At 40.2% G+C, this 19846-nt stretch overlaps 1 protein-coding gene across 4 annotated transcripts in view; it reads right to left on the bottom strand.

The window, feature by feature from the left end:
* Positions 1-19846, bottom strand: part of Col6a6 (collagen, type VI, alpha 6) — a 133516-nt gene that overhangs the window by 33527 nt on the left and 80143 nt on the right. For all 4 annotated transcript variants that reach the window (XM_005406861.2, XM_013505759.1, XM_013505758.1 and 1 more), the window contains 8 exons: positions 18234-18269; positions 16983-17045; positions 15108-15170; positions 8575-8637; positions 5188-5250; positions 4286-4336; positions 2449-2484; positions 1495-1557 (listed from right to left, as the gene is read on the bottom strand). In XM_005406861.2, the coding sequence (XP_005406918.1) occupies positions 1495-1557; positions 2449-2484; positions 4286-4336; positions 5188-5250; positions 8575-8637; positions 15108-15170; positions 16983-17045; positions 18234-18269 (438 nt within the window). The remainder of the gene's footprint in view (positions 1-1494; positions 1558-2448; positions 2485-4285; positions 4337-5187; positions 5251-8574; positions 8638-15107; positions 15171-16982; positions 17046-18233; positions 18270-19846) is intronic.

Genomic DNA, 19846 nt, shown 5'->3' on the forward strand with positions numbered 1-19846 from the left:
AAAAAAAAAAAAAAAAAAAAAAAGAAAGTACTAAAGTAAAAATTATTTCTAATTGACATGATATTAAGACAGGTTCTCCTGACTGGTGCTGTTCTAAAGAAAAGAGAGGAAGCCTTTATCAATAGACAATTACCTTAAAACATATCTTTTAAAAATAGATCAGACATATCATTTATATACAGTCTAAGTCATCTAAAGAGTCATCAATTCAAGAATCTGTTTTTAACACCCTGGAACCTGAGGCAAATGGGAGAGTACACGGGACGTGCCGCAGACGGGTGTTTATGCCGAGTGCTTGGACGCATTAAACACCTACGACAGAGTCACAGTCAAAGACATAGTCACAGGATAATCAGTTACATGACAAACAGAGCCTTTCTCACAAAAGTCCAGAAGTCTCTTCCCGAGCTGAATGAGAAAACCTTTCAGCAGTTCCTTTAAAAAATTCTTTTCCTGCAGTGCCAGGAATGGAACTGAGGGCCTTGCAAATGCCAGGCCAGTGCTCGCCCCTGAGCTGCACTTCCGCACGAGGAAAGGACCTTCGAGCATATACCGTATTAAAAGTAGCTGCACAATTTCCTTTCATTTCACAATGACTATCATACCTCCAAGTTTTTATTAACTCTTTCAGGTTTTACACTAGTGAGACAATGCGGTGCTTGCACATGCAGTTTTGATTTATTTCACTTATGAGTATGGTCTCTAGTTGTGACCATTTACCTATAAAAGCCTTGAGGTTATCTTTCTTTATAGCTGAGTAATATTCCATTGAAATGAAAGGAAAACACTCAAGGGTAAATGGCAACTGGGATGTGGGAAAAGAGGAAGGAAAGAAGGAGAAATTTTGTATGTATGTATATACAGGAAAGTTAACATAGTTGATCTACTGTCTTCTATCGCTTTGCTGAAAGAAACAGTTAATGAGTCCTTGATTGATCAATACTGCATGTCTGTATCTGTTTTCATGAGAAGCCACCTTGAAGATATCAATATGTAATACAACAAGCATTCGTAATTTCCTACCACTTTGTTTGTAACCCTGTATTGTTTGTATTGTTCTTTTGCTATTTTGTAAATGGTTGTCTGTCTGTTAATGTTTTCCTCTTTTTATTTAAAAAAAAAAAAGTAGCTGCACGAAGCTTGCAGAGTAAAGACAAGATCCAGTGGGCTTATACTGCATTAAATCTGCCAGAAGACTGGACTTACCATATCTTGGCAGTGAAAAACCTGTTTCAGATCACAAAAAACCGTCTTTCCAGTGGTAAGAACCAAGGTGGCCAGAACAGGTGAAGCTGTTCACCAAGAGCCTTCTCTCAGCACCTCCTCTGGCACTGAGATGGGAACTGCATTCATGTCCCTTCCTCAAGTCTGCGTTAGCAAGAACCCCGTGCGTTTTATTAGTAGTTAGGAACAAGCCACTGAGTGATTACAGGTGCAGGAAGCAGGACTCCAAAATGGCTGCAGTACTCAGCAAACGGAGTCCCGGAAGCTTACTGTTTTGCCTTTAGCTCCCTTTTGTCCAGTCTCTCCTGCGTCACCAGGGTCTCCAATCTCACCCTAAACAAGTGATTAGAATAAAATGGTTACTGAAATCAAATGCATAACAGAGACTGATTTGTGTTTTTGAACTGACTCCAACAGGAAGTCATTTTCATACACATTTTTATCTTTAATTGTTCTTTTTTCTTTTCCACTTGTATAGCTTTCCACAAAGCACACAGCATCGCCATTGATTCCCTACAGTTCGGTCTTCCCAACAGAATCTGAGCCCCCGGGACACATGAGTTGTGTGTGCCCTCCGTTTGTCCTCCGACCTATCACAGGACATTCAGTAAATGCTTCTAGAAAATCTGAAAGCCTTAAAGTGGAGGATATCATTGTTAACTTATCATATGAAGATGGTTTATAAAAATAATGGGAAAATTGAGGTAGGCAAAATCAGATCATTTTGGTTTTCTTTGCATTTTACTTCCCTCTGAGCAAAGAAGAAAATACACATGCTAGAGAAGAGTACATTTGAGAAAAAAATGTAAAAAGGATTTCCTCATCCTTTACTGATAAAATAAAAACTTAGAAATAAAATTTTTAAAAAAGTCTTAGTAAGTCCCATGTAAATGTATGATTTTTTTTTTTTTGTCTTTTTGAGACAGGGTCTCACCATGCAGTTCAGGCCGGCTGTGAGCTCACTTTGTAGCCTAGGCTAGTCTCAAACTCACAATGATCCTCCTGCCTCAGCCTCCTGAGTACTGGGATTACAGGCGTGCAGCACCACACCCGGCTAAATATATGATTTTTGAAATTGGGAAAAGTTTGGTACCTTTTTCCCGCTTTTCCCTCAGAGGTAGAACATTTATCTTCCATTAGCTGTCCATCTGCTGGCCTAGGATATTTTTCCTAACCTAAGGAGTATTTCTGACTGATTTCTAGATATTATGAAGTAAATGATACCTTAGGTCCACCTTCTCCAGGAAATCCTTCTTGCCCCTACAATGACAATACAGAAGATTAACATACATATACATCCCTCAAGTAGCTTTATACTGAGTTTAATTTTACCTGCTACCTTGTGTAGTTTTAGTATCTCTGAACAAAGGAAGGGCTAAAACATTTGGAAACTGGAAACTGTGTAGCACTATTTGAAAACCTAACTCCAATTTCTAGATTAAATTATCTACTGATATCATCAAAATATGGTAATGTAAAATTAGTAACTAAAAGGAATTTGAGACTAATGTGGTTGAGAAATTTCACATCGCCTCTCCTTCTGTGTTATCTGATAGAGCACCTTTGGTCCCCTGTCTCCAGAATGGTCTTCTCAAAATGGACTTGAATGGGAGGATGGGGGAACCTACGGAAAATGCAAACTGGATCTTCATTTTAAGGTTCTCTGTTTACCTTACACTGGCCAGAGACTAGTAGAAGAGGAAAGAATCTATAGTTAGTTAAGAAAATATATATTTTAGTTAGAATAAAGTTTCTTTTTACATTTTTATTTTATTTTTAATTAATATGTATGAATTGTGCATACATTGGTAGGGTTTGGTGTGATGTCTCAGCACATGGATCCAGCACGTGCAGATCAGACTCGGCTTCTCTTCATATACATCTTCTTCCCCTTCTTCCCCACCTTGAATAACCACTATTCCTCACAAAAATAGTTCATTTCCTGATTACTGAAAGGACTTTTCAAACATATAAAAGGATAAAAAGAAAAATCACCCAAATCTTATTGCCCAGAACTACAGTACGTATTTTGTCATATACCTTTTAGCTTTTTAAGATACATTTCAGCACAACTGTGATAAGTGTTTCTCTAAATGAACTCTGATTTTTTTCTGGAAATTACCACATAAAAATTTTAAATGTAATTATAAGCCACATACATTCATTTTGTAGACTGGCTTATAACAATGCCATAGGCTACTTAGTATTTCTTTTATGACTAAACAGGGTAATTTTTAATCATTCTCTATTCTAATGAACATTTCACTCCTTAGTTTCAGTTTTCAAAAACTTTCAAAAACTTTATTCCTTTCTTCCAGGGAGTCTCCTGCACCATTCCTGCTGGCATTTTACTTCGAATCAGATCGATCCTTTACCGTATTTTAGACTTTACAACAGAAACTTGGCATGTGTCTCTCCACTTACTGAAGTTTTCTATCACAGATTCTTGTCACAGTTTCAAATGTATTTTCAGAAAGGGTAGTCTTCACTATATTATTCTCTTGAGGATTCTGTAATTATAACTGGGTCTTTTTCATCTTTTTTCACTGATTACTACTGTGTAGTACATAGAAATAATCAGCTTTAGTAAATTTATCTTACTTACATCAAGGCTCTTAGATACCCAGTGAGAATATAAACAATCGTTCTGAACGCAGTTTTATTTTTAAATTACTGCTTGCCTCACTTCATTTGGGAAAATCCTGGGAACTCTCTCGTGAATGGCTAATGGGAGTGCAAGCTGAGGAACATCTCCTGGGGTAAAGTGAAGCCCATGGCTAAGGAGAGAAGAACTGTTCAGGCTGCAACAAGCTAGGTCCTAACCACACAGCCCTGCAAAATACGCAAAATTCACTTTCAAGTCGCGATTTCTGCCTGCTCCTGAAATCCTCACACTTTTTTCCTCTCTGATATTCCCCACAGGATTCTATCAAAGTATAAAGTACATTTCAAAGTGCATAAGATTGTATTATTCAATGCCTGCTTTTATCTCTTTAATATGGCCAATACAACAAGCAATTTAAAAAAAGGGAAATGTCTGGCTTCCAGAGAGGTGGCTTACCTTTGCTCCTTTCCGTCCCATGCTACCATAACCTGGACTGCCGTCATCACCCTTTAAACAAAGCAATTAATTACAAACTTCCCAGACTACTTGAGGATCGGGCTTATTCACAAGAGGACAAGATGGCCAGCATTTTGGTTTGATTAGGGCCATTAGAAAGCAGATTCTTTTTTTGAGCAGGGCACTAACATTTTGCAAGAGTGATACTAAATGCATCTGCAGAATGGGAATAATAATGATAACAATTACATCTATTCACAGTGTTGTTATGAAGAGTAAGGGAGAAAATATCAAGCACTGGGTAATCTCCAGTAAAAGGAGGTAGTAGCATTACCTCTGCCAGGTAACACTTGAATTTTAACCTTGACCCTAAGCCATTTTCACTTTTCTAGGCAAAAATAAGAACTCCGAAATGCCTAGGACTGGCTACTTCCTGGCCCCTGCAGAGGCTCTCAGCAGTAGGCACTGGGGTGGAATGGGTGTCTGATGAACAGGCCCTGTCTTGAGAACCAGGAAAATCAACAGCTGCCTTTTCTTCCAGATCTCCAGGTTCTCCCTGCTAAACAGAACAATGTGACACACCCTCACTAGGCTACTGGGAGGAAAGGTCAGCAGGGCTGTGGGGATGCTAAAGACAGGTTTTGTCTATTTTACCATTTGGCTTCAAGAGCAGCCTGGCCATGAAGGTTGGCAGCTGGGAAAGACTTATCTTGTAAGGTAGTTTCCTGCCAAGGATGTGATCCAAGGGGATGACAATAACACGGTTTCCAATTTCTACAACACTAGGGAGCTACCTTGGGACAGCGTCTTTAAAATTAAAGGGGATTCCAGAGATAGAGAGCAGAGATCCAGTGATCTAAAAGATTGCAAGGCCAGATCAAAAGCAGTGATGAAACACAAACCGGCAAGCCTCGAGGACCAGGAAAACCAACAGCTCCTTTTTCTCCCGGATCTCCAGGTTCTCCCTGTTAAACAGAACAATGTGACATACCCTCACTAGGTTGCTTTTATAATGGAAATCAGAAACGAGGCACTAACACAGGATTCAAGTGTATCCACGCGTGTCACACATGACCACAATGGGTTTATGCCCAGGACTGTGTGTTGCCTGAGTGATATGACCGGGCTGGCTTTGTTGCCCAGCAAGCGTTCTTCCACCAGTGACTGCAGTCGCATCAGGTTTGGTTCATGCAAGCTGCTGTCGTAGCAGCTCAGTGCCATGAAAATGTTTCCCGTGAGTCAAGGAGGAAGCTCTGGACTGTTGAAGAAAGAACATAATTGTGTTCCATATTGATCCATGAAAACCATCTGCCCCTGCAAAGATGGTGGATTTGTCGTCATAGTTCTAAGGTTCTGAGTGTGACTCAGATACCTAAGAAGCACAGCATTCCTGGCAATAGTTTTTAACCTCTAACTTGTGGAGAATCTAGTATGGGTTATAAATCAATTTCAGTATTATCTTGGGGAAAGTGCAGCTACAGAGTAAAATTAACACAGGTTTACAAAGGAAGTTACTTTTCTTTTTAAAAATACAAGATTTAGCTTTGGAATAGTTTTAGAAATGTTGAGAACATAGTCAGAGAGTCCTATATAACCCATGCCTCCTGTCCCCTACTGTTAATGGTATGTTAATTGTATTTAAAAAGCACATTTGTCACAATAAATGCTCCAAAACAGATTCATTGCTATTCATAACCTGCACTTTATTCAGTTTTTTAAACTTAATATTCCCTTTCTGTTTCAGCATCCTATCCAGGATACCACAGGATACCACATGGCACAGCTACTTGGGTTCCTCCAGACTGGGACAGTTTCCTAGACTTTTAGTTTTGACATTTTTTGAAGTAGGTTGGTCAGGCATTTTATAGAATGTCCCCACAGTGAGATTCTCTGCTCTTTTCATGGTTACATGGGCTGTACGGGTCTGGGGAAGGAAGTCTCAGGGTTAAGGGCCATGATCACGTCACATCAGCGATGTGCACCAACCTAGCTTATCTCTACTAATACTAAAGTCGGCCATCTGGTTGATGTAGCATTGGTCAAACTACTACACTGTTAAGTTGCTCTCTATCTTCCTCCCTCTTCTACACTGCACTCTTTGGAAGGAAGAGCGTAGAAGTCCAGGCTACTCTTGAGGGGTGGGAGTGGTTAAACCATTTATTTTTACGACATTCTTCATGCGGAGCTGGTGCAGGTGCACAACACACCGTCATTCCTTCTCCACCCCCCCCCCTTTATTTCCTCCCCGTATGAGAAAGATCAATCTCCCTAGCTCCTATCATCTTTTATTTTGCTCTTTATATTTTGGGTTTCTCATGTAAGAGAAACCATGAAGGCAACATGGTGGGTATGAGAACTGTACTGAACTCAGTATGAAACAGAGCAGGAAGGGAGTGATTCTCAGAGTGTGCTCTGGGGCTACCAGCCCCATAATCACCCAGGGGTCCTGTGTGAAAGGAAATTCCTGGACCCTGTTGAATTCGTGGAGTCCAACAATATGTGCTTTAAAGTAAGCTTCTCATCTGATTCACATGCACACTGAATCCTGAGAATACCTGCTTCAAGGTAGGGAAACAAGCAAAGTCAAAAATGCTTGTCCAGGATCAGATTTTGCTTATTGGTTATTGGTAGAACATGGATGTAAACGTAGGTTTAATTGCTGGGCTGCTTGCCTCCCTGAAACTTGAACTTCTTGGGGTAAGGTTGAGCTAAGTGTGTGGAGTTTATCTCAGTTCACAATGAATCTAGAAGGCTCCATGCACCATGGTGCTTCCCAGAGGGCTTGGGTTTGCTGTGGGGCACTTACCTCATAAATTCTTGCCTCCATCCTTAGAAGTCCCTTTTATAGGCGCAGCTACCTGATGCATGTCTGTCTCCCCCACACTCTTACCGCTATCCAGCTCCAGGGTCCCTCCATCTCTGCCACCTTTCTTTTGGTCCCTCTATCCCTTCCCACTGAGTGCCTTAATTTCAAATGCAACATGCATCCCCATGTGTGACACATATGTGTCCTTCCCCACTGTCTCACTTCCTTACGGCCTCCTCCGGCTCAGGAAGGCAGCAGGGCAAGAATGTAGTGCTGCACCTGTTCCAAACTTTCGTTTTCTGACCATTATTGCTACAACACATGCTACAATACAACACATTGACTGTTCTCATTACCCATGTATCTCATTATATAATCCAACCGACGGTCGTGCAACACAACTGCTGGCCCTGCTGCAGTTCTCCAGTGCAAAGCTGGCTCCTTTTCCTAAAAGGTATTCTGTTCCTGATATGCACTTTTTTGGTGGAATCAATCTATCTATGTATCTGTCTATCTGTCTATCTGTCTATCTATCTATCTATCTATCTATCTATCTATCTATCTATCCATCCATCTATCTAGGCTCATCAACTCAATTCTCTCCACGGTTCCGGTCACAAATTTAACTGGATAAGAACTAAATCTAATTTCCCCATAAGGTTAACATTGAAAATAACCATTGACCTTGATTTGGTTCTTGTCCAACTTGGTTTGCAACAAGAATCATGGAAAGAATCAAAGTTTGTGAGCCACTGTGAATATATATTTATTAAGTTTCTCATGTAAGAATAACCATGCCATATTTGAATTGTGTGTCTGACTTATTTCACTTAATATTATGTTTCAAGGTGCATCCATTTAGCTACAAATGCTTCAAGTTTATCTTTCTTTATGGCAGAGTAGTGAAAATACTCTAAATTCTGTGGCATGGATTGAGTGGTATTTATCATACCACTGATGGTCGTTCATTCAGCAAGCATTCAGTAAGCACTTACAATGTGTCCAAGTGCAATCCTAAGCAATAGGCAAGGATCAGTAAAAACAAAAATCTCTATCCTCCTGGAGCTGACTGTCTAGCCCAGATGAAGGCTCAGTTCAGGACCTTCGTCTTAAGAGGTGTTCAGCAAAGGTTTACATGATGGAGAAAGAGAGGAAAGAAGCAAATGAGAGGGAGGAAGGACAGATGCAGACAGGGTGGGAGAGAGAAAGGGAGGCCTGGCCAGAAGAGCCCTCTTTCCTGAGATGTCCAGCTTGTATTGGGTGTAGCTCCTCATGCGATTATGCTGAGCTGGATCCCTGACCTCATCGGATCCACACCCATGTCCTTAGAGGATGCTGGCTCTCTAAGAATCAAGCCAGGCTTTAGGGGCAGTGAGATGTGTTTTTCTTTGTGTTGAAAGGGCTCTGGCAAATACTACCAGACACAGCTCTCTTGAGTAGAAAAACCTCAGCTTTGGGGAGGGTTATAAAGAATGTGACCTACTTTCTTTCCTTGGCTTCCCAAGTGGCCTTGATTCCCCACCTCTCCTCCAGGTCCTGGAGGCCCCTGAAACAAAACAAGCATTACAAATACAGCAAAACATAAAGCAACTTTCCTTTAAGCCTTCTGAGTCTCTTCTAAGAGGAAAATGAACTACAGATGGGAGAAGAATTATGGCTATACTGATTCCTTCTCTGGAAAAAAGTATTGCAGCTGTCAAATAAAGACTGGTAAATAAAATAAAATTAATAAAATAATGCATGCCAGATGTTGCCTAAATGATTATGCTTCCTTGTGAGTTTTCCCTTCCGCAGAGATTTCAGGTTCTCAATGTTTTGTTATGAGAGCAGATGTTGCTAAAATGTCTAACATTTTAAAAAGGTATTCCAAGTGACATTTGCCTTTTAAGAAATCCTTTCTAGCAAAGCAAGGGTTCAGTCTTTTTTTAAAATGTGAACTTATCTTTATTTGCAGATAATGTGATTTGTACAATAGAAAGCTCAGGAAAGTTTACCAAGCACAACGGGCATGAGCCGGAGGTGCCGCCCAGTGGGAGAGTGCTTGTGTAGCATGAAGGCGGCCCTGGGTTCATCCCTGGTACCACAAGCAAAACAAACATGTTCAGGTAGTACAGGTAAATATTTAGAAATAGCTTTCAGGAGCTGTTAGAAAACAGTTATAAAAGTAACTGTAAATAAATATCTACTTACCAAAAGGAAAAAAGTGCTTAGGATAAATTTAACAAGAAAGATATAGAACCTATATAAACAAAGCTTTAAGATTTTATTGAAACCATAAAACTTATATGGATGAATAAACATAATATACATCTATATGGACAACCTATTAGAAGTACTAGAAGTAGATCCTTCCAGCATTCTAGAAAGTAAGATTTATTGGATTGGCTGTGGAACTATTTTAAAATCCCAGTTCAGAAACCACACAACTGCCTTCCTCTGTTATTAACACTTGGGATCAGATTTTTTCCTTTGGGATATCAAAGCATACGTCAAGAGAAATTTCTGTTGGGTAAAATTGTTTTTAGATATTTTTAAGCAATCCCAACACCAGTGAAGTGAAACTGCTTTCACAACTTTTTGGTTATGGTTGCAATAATTTAAAACTAATTAAGCCAATCTCTGTGTAATAACCATGATATTTAACAAATTATTTTGTTTGGAACAAAATTGTGATACTAATCTTTTCATCCTTTAAAAAATTAAAAATGTAAGAAGTTACACAAAAACAATTTCTTAATAGGAAGGACTGTTAAACAGTGAAATGATTTCTGCGGGAAGATAATCTTTCCATAATCCCCCATCTTAACCCCCTCCTTTTCTAATCTTAAAAGAAAAATCTAAATTTCTAGCCTCTTTGTAAACAGCTCAGAATCAGTTGGCATTGTATTTTTACCTGTACCACTATGCGGCGCCAACTTCCAGGACCTTTATGTCCCAACCAGGAGTCACTCTTCTGCCTTTACCTTACTGGGGTTTGATGATGTACTCCGTGAAACCTCCCCCTCACCTCTGGGACATCAAGCTACCATGGTCCTCGCCCCCTCTCCGCTCTCTTCTCACTAACCCCCACAGAGCCTCTTCTTGTACGCACCTCATAGATCTCTATCCCCTGTGTTTGAATAGTAGCCCTACAAATTCTCACACTACTTCTGCACAATAACTCCTTTACCACGCACCGCCAGGCAAACCACTTGCCTGAACGCCAAGTGCATGTGTTAAAACACCTATGTAGGGTACTACAAAGTTTGAAATTAAAGCTTGCGCCTGATTGAATGGGGCTCAGGTTTCAGTGAACGGTCACCCAGATAAACGATCTACTCAACTTCCAGTTGGATATGAAATGTTGCTAACTGTTTCTAAAGGAGAGAAATTTTTCTTAGCACCTTTAGACATCAGGTAAAAGAGTTTCCTTGAGGGGCTGGGGATTTAGCTCAGCGGCAAAGCGCCTGCCTGGCAAGCGGAAGGTCGTGAGTTCGATTCCCGGTACCGGAGAAAAACCAAGAGTTTCCTTGATTTTATACCAAAGAACAGCTACAGAGTTAGAAGAGAAGCTTAGTGCATTGAAAGGTAATGGGCATCTGCTAGAGATCAGATCCTTCATGGGTTTTGGTAATGATTGCCTTGTAATCTGATCAAGGCTCTCTGTGAAATGGTAGCGAGATATAGTCTTCAGTTCTCAGAACAACACGGAACAATACACACTATTAACTTGATATATCGATCAAAAACAGATTCTTGGGGCATTTACCCCTAAATTACTTAGTTAATAAGAGGCTAAGATGGGAATCGATCCTAAGTCTATCTGACTCTAAGGACTGAGGGCCCAGCCACTCTGCCTGCTGTCCAGGCACCCCTGAGAAGGATGCCCAAACTCTTACACTCAGGCATTAGCCCTGGAGGGAGTCTCCAAACTTCATGCAGGAGGCTGAGCCTAGGCAAGGCCTCCAAGGGGGCCGGACGTCTTTTGCTCATGTTGGGTCTGTCACATAGCCCTTGGCAACCACAACTGCTGTCATGTTTGGTAAGGAAAGAATGGAGTGATTTATAGAGAGCAAAGGAACTAACCTTTGCAACTTTCAGCAGGGACTGTACTAGCAGTCTAGGATGAGTGGCTGAGCATGGCAAGGCAGGCACAAGAGGTGCAGGTCTTCTTACACTTAAAAGGAATCCTGATCACTCTTTGTATTTTATTTTCATGCGGTAAAATCTAACACAAACCCACAGCCAGCAAATATCAAGCCGAGAAGAAACAAAGTAATTAAATACTCAGCTTCTATAACAGTTAGACACGAGCTTTGTCTGAAAAACTAAAATTCCAGAAGCCAGGAAGTGTGGGCTAAGTGAGGACAGACCCCAAGATCCCTGAGAAGATGCCACGTTGACAGTGCTAGTCTACCAGACAGCCTTTAACCTCACCAGCTAATGCTTCTCTGTGCATCTTCTGCTCCAACCACACTGCACCACCGCCTCTTCACAAAACTGCCCTTAGCAACTCTCTTTATAGCCTCATTCCTTTTCCTGGATGTCTGCCTGGTTACCTGGAAAGCCCCTCCCTGTCCCATGAAGCCTAACCACTTATCTCCTCATTTAACATCCTATACCCCAGACCATCCCTTGGTGCGTTAGTCACCTTTTTGTTGCTGTGACAAAACACCTGACATAAACAGCTTAAAGGGAAAAGCATTATTTTGGTCATGGTGTCAGCCCATGGTCCAGGTGGCTCTGTTATGGTTAGGCTTGTGGCAAGATAGAAACCTCATGGCAGAAGGGCATGGCAGAGGAAAGTTGCTGACCTCAGAAAAGGGAGGGAAGCAGAAGGGAGAAAGGGAGAGGGAGGAGGAGGAGGGGACAGAGGACGAGATACAGTTCTCCAGGCGATGCTCCCATGATCCACTCCCCCAGGAGCTCATACAGCTGTGAGCTCATTAATGAATCCACCTCTTGATGGCCTTAGTACACCCATGCTCTGATCACTTCCTACCTCTGTGCATTGCTGCTCTGTGGACTAAGCTTTCAACACAGTGAGGTTTGGGGGAACATTTTAGACCCAAATCATAAGCATTTTGGTATAATTCTATCTTAACATTCAGCATAATACCTCATTTATTCACACCGGTGTCTTTCAGGAGACAATGTGTACTTCAGGCAAAAGTCTGTCTCAGAGTCATCCTTTATCCTAGTATAAGGCCGGACACACAGGAAGACCTTACAGTGAACACTGGTCAGGAGAGCAAAAGGAGTGAGTAACGGAGGCTCCAGCTCAGACTACGGCGGGGTGGTGGAACCTCGTGACTGTTATATCCCTGTTATTCCCTTGCTTAAAATGGCGGTTCATAGTCCTTAGGTGCAAAATACTTCTGTTAAACTAGGTAATGTTAATACAGTATAGTAATAAACACTTATTTAGTGCTTAATATTACAGGTAATATTCTAGGAACCCACATTTAGGGGGTGCTCAGAATATTACACACTTGCTGGGGATACAGCTCAGTGGCACAAGTGTCTGCCTGACAAGTGCAAGATCCTGAGTTTGATTCCTGGTATCAAAAGAAAATATTACACACTTAAACCATTTAAGCTTCAAAATATATAATGAGATAGCTATTATTACTGTTCTTCTTTTACAGTAGAGAAAAGTGAGGCACAGAGATTAAGTAAATTGCTCATGTTCATACAGTACTAAAGTACAAACCAGAAATTTAAACTGGCTTCAGACTCTGTCTTTGACCCTGACGTTATACTTTGTAAAGACAACAGAAATTCTACTTCATTTTCTAAATTTGTATTGAACAATTCCAATCTTTCTTAATATTACACATGCCACTAGTGATTATTTTACAAAGAAAACAAATATCTGAGGAATGATTAGAGCTCTGATTGACATTGGTATTTTGGATCTAGCCCTCCCTTTTTCTAGGCATGAGGATAGGCTCTGACTGTAATCCAAATAAAGAGGGGACAGCAGAAGGTACAAAAGGCTGTACATTCCTTTCAAAGCTGTCTCTTACTCTTCATAGTGCCATGAATTGTATTTCTTTTATATGATCACATGGGTAGGTATATACGCAAAACACCTCAATATTGTGAGAGTCAGTCAGCCTTCTGAACACCATCAAAAGACATCACATCTCTGTTTCTAAGTATATAACCTGAGGGAAATTTGCAATCCAACAATTAGAAAATACTCATGTTATTCCACTGGTATTTGTGAGCTATAAAGCAAGGAGACCTCTGGAATTGACTGGATTTACAGAGCCAATAAATAATAAATCTCTTCCACATCTGATTGTATTTGTCTCTCTGGTTTTTCTTTGGAAACAACAATTTTGAGATCCTGTTCATCATTACTGAACACAGAAAATTCCACACATCTTTGAAACAGCACTTGCACTGGGTAGTCAAAAGTATTTCATGCAAACCAAGCAAAGAAAGAAAATCATGTTTTCTGGCCAGCCAAATGGACGAGGAGACTAGAAGGAAAGGGTGTCTCCTGACTAACTCTCACAATGCCAAGAGGCTGAATGATTTATAGTCATGACGCTCTTGCCAAAGTCAGATTAAGTGGGTCTTTCTCACAGAGGTGCACTATAGAGTGAGTGGAAATGTTATTGGAGTCACAGCCACTTGGATACAGTTTTGGATCCTACAGCAACAGAAATACCAAGACCTTTGGATTTCAATCCATCTACTTCCCAATATTTTATATAAACACATGAGATAATCATATGATATATATTTTCCTTGGTACTTAGTTTTTTATTTCAATTTGTGGTGCCACCAGACTTAATGATTCAAAGATGTGACTGAAAAATAGTTACTTTTCATCAGTTTAGTTCTGCTATGAAATTATAACATTTTCATGTGTTTTGAAGGGGTGCTACACTTTCATTAATATTGGGAACAAATATCTTCATGAGCAGTTATAAATATACTTTAAAATATTACACCACACAATATGTTTATGCACATAGCTTAAGTGTTGGCCCACTGCAAACTTTAATGGATACAAAGATATGAATTCCCTTTTCCCCAGTGTTCGTGCAAAATGCAGTTCCCAAAGGCGTCTTATTCTTTAATTTATTGCTTAATTTATTATACAAACATGCCAGGAGATCTGCTATGGCCAGGCACTAGTGCTGTTCTGGGATTTGTAGATACAGTGTAAATAAGGCAATACCCTTCATGGAACTTACAATCTAAAAGAAGAGACAGATGATAAACACACACCAAATATTTACCAGACAGACTAATGAACATATGCTATGATCATAGGTAGGAAAGGGCCAGATTACATGGGGATTTGCTGTGCAAAGTGTGGTCTGTGGACAGTCGCGTGAGCAATACCTCAGAGCTCACTGGATGTGTAGAATCTCGGGATTCTGCCCTGGAGATGCCATCTCAGACTCTGCATTTCAACAGATTCTACAGGGAGCCTTCATGCCCTTGGAAGATGGAGAAGTGCTAATGTTAGGCAGGCACTCCTAAGTCTCAGTGCACTTGGACTCACCTGGGGAGAATTTTTAGTTAGCTATGCCATGGGATTGTTTCCAGAGATTCTGAGGTAAGTGTTCTTGGGAGGGCCCCAGGCGGTGAAATTTTCACAGCCCCCAGGACATTGTCACAAGAGGTCTGGGAGAGGGCCACTAAAATAGGCTGTCATGTGGGTATGATGGGAAGCTCCACCGAGAGACTGGTGATCTGGTTGTGACAGAGCCTGATTATGTAGAGGAGGAATTCTTAAACCCAGCTGAGGAGTGAGGCAAAGGGAATCAGAAGTGTGTCTGACAGAATGACGTCCTGCTCTGACAGATGGGAACTGGTGTGCGATGTGGTCACCAAATGGAGGGCTGAAGGCAAACCTACTGCACTAAAAATAGTAATAATAAAATACACCTATTACTTTTTGTTGTTCACAGACAGTAAATAATCCCCCTGCAGGAAAAAATCATGAGAACATCCACAGTAAAGCTAAGGTCAAAGCCAGATGCAGTCAGTTATCTTTCTCTCATTACATACCTGGGGACCTTTAATTCCCAGACTTCCTTTTTCTCCTTTTGCACCAACTTCTCCTCTTGGGCCCTAGGTGCACAGAATTCAGGTGTTATTATCTTCCTAAAGAACACTGGGGCTAACTTGAACATTAAAAGTAGAGGTGTTAAGTCAGTAACACAGGCACAAGTTGGAAGAGGGCTACAATTATGCCACTGTTTGTTGATGACTCTTTTTCAAGCTCTCCTGATGTGTGTGGGGATATCATAATCCAGAGTAAAATTTAGACAGCTGGGCATTTGCAAAGGGACTGGGACTTGGAAAAAATGGTGGATAGTTGAGCTTTGGAGAATTGCTTCCTTTTCTTTTTCCTTTTTTTTCTAAAGTACTGGGAGCCTTGAGCTGCATTCCCTGCCCTTTTTTGAGACAGATTCTTGTTAAGTTGCTCAGGCTGGCCTTGAAGTTGTGACCCTCAGGCATCAGCCTCCCAAATGGTTGGAATTACAGGGTATGCCACCATACCCGACTCAATATGGTTTTCTAATTGTCCTCAACATCTTTATACTTTGAATCCATGCATTTCTTAGGTTAAGAAGAATGATATCCTTAATTATGTAAACCTAAAACTAGAATATTTAAAATCTTTTTCTATTCCATAACCACTCTAAAGCCTCGAAGATACGGCACATGACCAGGTGAAATACAGATATGTCTACTTCTGCAGTATTATGCTGCCTCTTAGCTACAGTCTCTGTGCTTTACACAGAGAAACCAAGCTACACTTGTGTTTTGCTCCTCCTTTTAAATTACGTCATGGAAGAAAAAACCTAAGGGTCAATAAACGGAAAATAGGCTGCTGTAGTACCGTTTGTTTAGCATGAAATAAAGGCAGTCTATTGAAATGTTTCCTCACAATCCCAGTGGCAAATATTTCTCACTTAAAAGTGAGATCTTATCTGGCAAGTAGCAGCAAAGAGAAGTAATCAATCTAAAGAGAGGTAAAAATCCAAGGGGAAGACAATCTTACTGCTTGGAAATCTTGGTACTATGTGGACAACATTTCTCTTCTGATGTTTAGGAGTATTTTCCTCCACTTCCATGCACCAAAGTGCCAACGTATAATTTTTCCCCTTTTTAACTATTTTAAAATTTTGAAAAAGAGCAGAACCACTGATTGTCCTGCGTATGCTTTACTTGTAATGCTTTTAAAGTTAAGTTTGAAGAAGAAAGAAAATGCTTATCATGTTTGTGGCCTGACTTCTTTCTTTCATCTCAGCATTTGCATTTGTTCCTCTCCTTTCTCATTACTAATGTAGGCCACATTTTGCTCTCCCTGGCACACGCTTCCTCTTGCCTCCTGTGATCAGTGAAAAGAGCCAACTACAGCTTGTACCTTGCAAAGGAAAAGGCTTGAGGCAGCTCCCCAGAGAAGCCAGCTGGAGAGGACAGGCTGAGTGCCACACTGCAGATCACCCCACGGAGCCCTCCAGCTGTATCTGAACAATTCTTTCCCACAGTAGAGCCAATTTTTCTACATCGTGGCCGTTCAAATGTGTAACACTGAGCTATTACTGTGCTAAACCGACCACAGTTCCCAGGTTTGAGGCTCAAAATTTTCCTTGGCTTACGGTCTTACTGGATTATCCTCACAACCCTTAACACACCACACAGGGACTGCTGCCCAGCCCGCTTATTCTCTTTTCACCTCATGACGGGGACAAATCTTAGGTCAAAGAGGCCAACGGCTGCACAAGTCAACTGTATTGCTTCCTCACTACGCCAAAATACTTTATGCATCTGTAATTCTGCAACGTGTTTTGAGCGTTTCAGTCCAGGTTTCAGATGCTTCCACACCCAGATTCCCCTGCACAGTCTCACACCCTGCTTGACCTTGATACATACCTGAGGGCCCTTAAGTCCCGAGGAACCTTGGAGCCCATCTGGGCCTGGCATGCCTGTATTTCCCTGTGGTGAGAATCAACCTATTAACATTGTTTCCTGAAAATTTTGTTTCCTTATGCCCAACATTATAAATATTTTACAATTACAACTGCAATGAAGGGTATTTGCAAAAAGTATGTCTAAAATAAGAAAGGAAATAAAAATCTAAAATTGCATCAGGCAAAAATAACCACAGTTAACACACTGGTATATTCTTTCTCAGCCTTTAAATGTATGTGCATGTGTTCACATTCGTGTACACGCCTACTTTTTCAATGAAATGTGAATTGTTACAGCTATCTTGGGCATATGGCCTGAAAAAACTCACAATTTAATTCACATTTTCTTCAAACATCTCCAGGTATCTTACATTAAGTGTATATTGAAATAGATGAAATATCTAGGGATTGAAAACTAAGCATTTTCTTCCCATTGTTCTTGGATACTGACACAGATAAGAATTCCAGAAAAAGTGAGGAAGGATTAAGGAAGTTTAATTTAGACAACTATTAGGACTGCCTAGGTTTGTGTCTCAGTTGGTGTAGGGTTGGATATGATTATATGTCCCTCAGTGATACGGATTCCTATAAGTCAGAAATTTCTTAACACCTTCTTCCAATCTCATTTCATTTATTTCATGCTGTTTCTCTGGGTTTGCTCTCCTTTTCTGTTGCTGTCTAACCTTGCCATGTGTTACGGTCTAAATGTGTATGAGCCACCTCCCCCATTTATGTACTAAACTTGATACCCTTGGCAATGGAGTTAAAAGGTGGGGTCTTTGGAAAGTGATTAAACCATGAAGGTTCCACCCTCATAATTGGGTTGAGAGACTTTACAAAGAGCTCAAGGAAGCTGTGAGCCCCTTCTACCATGATAGGATACAACAAGAGAGCACCACTTTTGGAGCAGAAAAGCAAGCCGTCATCAGACATTAAATCTTCCCAGGCCTTGATGAACTTCCCAGCCTCCTGAACTTCAGGAAATAAAATAAATTACCCAGTCATGGGTAATTTACCAGTATTAACCAATATTTTACTCTGTATTTTATTACAGCAGCAAGAGCAGACAGAAACAAAGTATACATGTGTGAAGGGGTATGTATGTGCAGATGGTAAACTTTTATTTTTAAAAGTGTCTATTTTACATTCAGTTAGTTTAGCTAGGATTTTATAGAACAATATCATTGGGAGACAAGAGAAAAAAATCACTGACCTGTGGGCCTGTATGTCCTCTTCTGCCATGAGCTGTCTTAATAGGAGGGAAAAGTAGATATTCTTAATTTAGGAAAAAATATTGCTTATGCTTGACATAAATTAGTAATGGGAACTTTATAGCACTGATCTAAGCAATAGTTTCCAAGGAAAAGACTCAGTTATCTATTGGACCATGAAGGTAAAATGTTGTCAGTTGAATTTCTGCCATAGGGTAACAGATAATTGAAATATGGACATTTGAAATCTACAAATACTTATAAGAACAGGTTACGGTCAACAATGTGTCTTCCACGAAATTTTTATTAGAGCTGTATAGCAGCTGCATAACTGACTGATTTGAATTTTATTTCTTCTTATTTTCCCTAGACACTACTAAGTAAGCCAGAAAACAGGAATGGAATAGCCAAAAGGCAAGAGGCCAGAGGCAAAACTGGGAGAATTGACTGCCTGCACTTCATAAGCGATTACATTCATAAATTCAAGATGGCCAAACTGTTTTTATTTTTAAAAATCCAAATAACATGCTCAGAAATGAATCAACCCAAACATTAAAAACTTACTCAGTTCAACATATGAATACAATATCCAATCAAAATAATGGTACCATATAATCAGTTAGACTTTCTATTCAAGGTTAGGGGTCAAGGTATATTCTATATCAATAGTTCATCGATGAGTAAGTTAAGAGACAATGACATTTTGTTGTCCCACTTGAAATCAGTAAAACTTGAAGAAAAATTTATATCAGGATTTACAGTATCTAATAAACATCAAAAAGCACTGTACTTTTGGAAATTTATTTGAGATATTCTCTAGGGGAGAGCTTTAAACTATGTTAATCATATCTTAAAAATCTAGTGTTATAAAAGAAATAAGACTGTATTTATGGAAATAGTCCTAGATCTTTCACTGATGAGTCATCTCAAGATGTACATCTAAATTTTCTGTCAGAGGGAAGAAAGGAAGCTGTTACCACTCTTTTAGCAGAAGGGTTTGTCTGTTCCAATTCAATTCAAGTTAGCCTCATTCAGAAAAGTATGTACCAACATCTACAAGTAGATATTTTCATTCAGAAAAGTATCCTCTATCTTTTAAAGTACATTAGATGGCAATTGTGAGCCTGAAGATCAGAAACACAGTTATGACCCCATGAGACCCCCACTGTTTTGGGTTTTGAAGAGGAAGAAATATTGCCAATATTTACAGTGCAAAGTATGGCAAGTGCTGTAAGACTGGGGAAGATGGAGATGTGAGTTTCAAAGAAAGCAGTCATCATCCCAGAAAATCTCCCTGGAGAGAAGCGTTGTTTTCAAAATGACTGCAGGGTATGGGTAGAACTCTTACAAGCTGAGGATGTAAGAAGTCTTTCCAGCCAAGGGTACAATCTATGTGACAAAGTAAAGAGAAATAGGAAATGTATTTGGTAGTAGTAATAGGTCGTTGAGTCAAAGTGTGAGAAGAGAGGGAAGTAGCAGGGTTAGTAGGTTAAAAACCCTGGGGTAAAGGGTTTGTTGTTCCACACTTAGCAGACACCACTGGGATTCTTGAAGCAGGAAATACATGTGGTCAGACAGAGGTTTATATGGGTATGTCTAATTGCTACAGAAGAAA

The sequence above is a fragment of the Chinchilla lanigera genome, unplaced genomic scaffold (genome assembly GCF_000276665.1).
Source record: "Chinchilla lanigera isolate Chin_1 unplaced genomic scaffold, ChiLan1.0 scaffold00100, whole genome shotgun sequence".
NCBI lineage: Eukaryota > Metazoa > Chordata > Mammalia > Rodentia > Chinchillidae > Chinchilla > Chinchilla lanigera.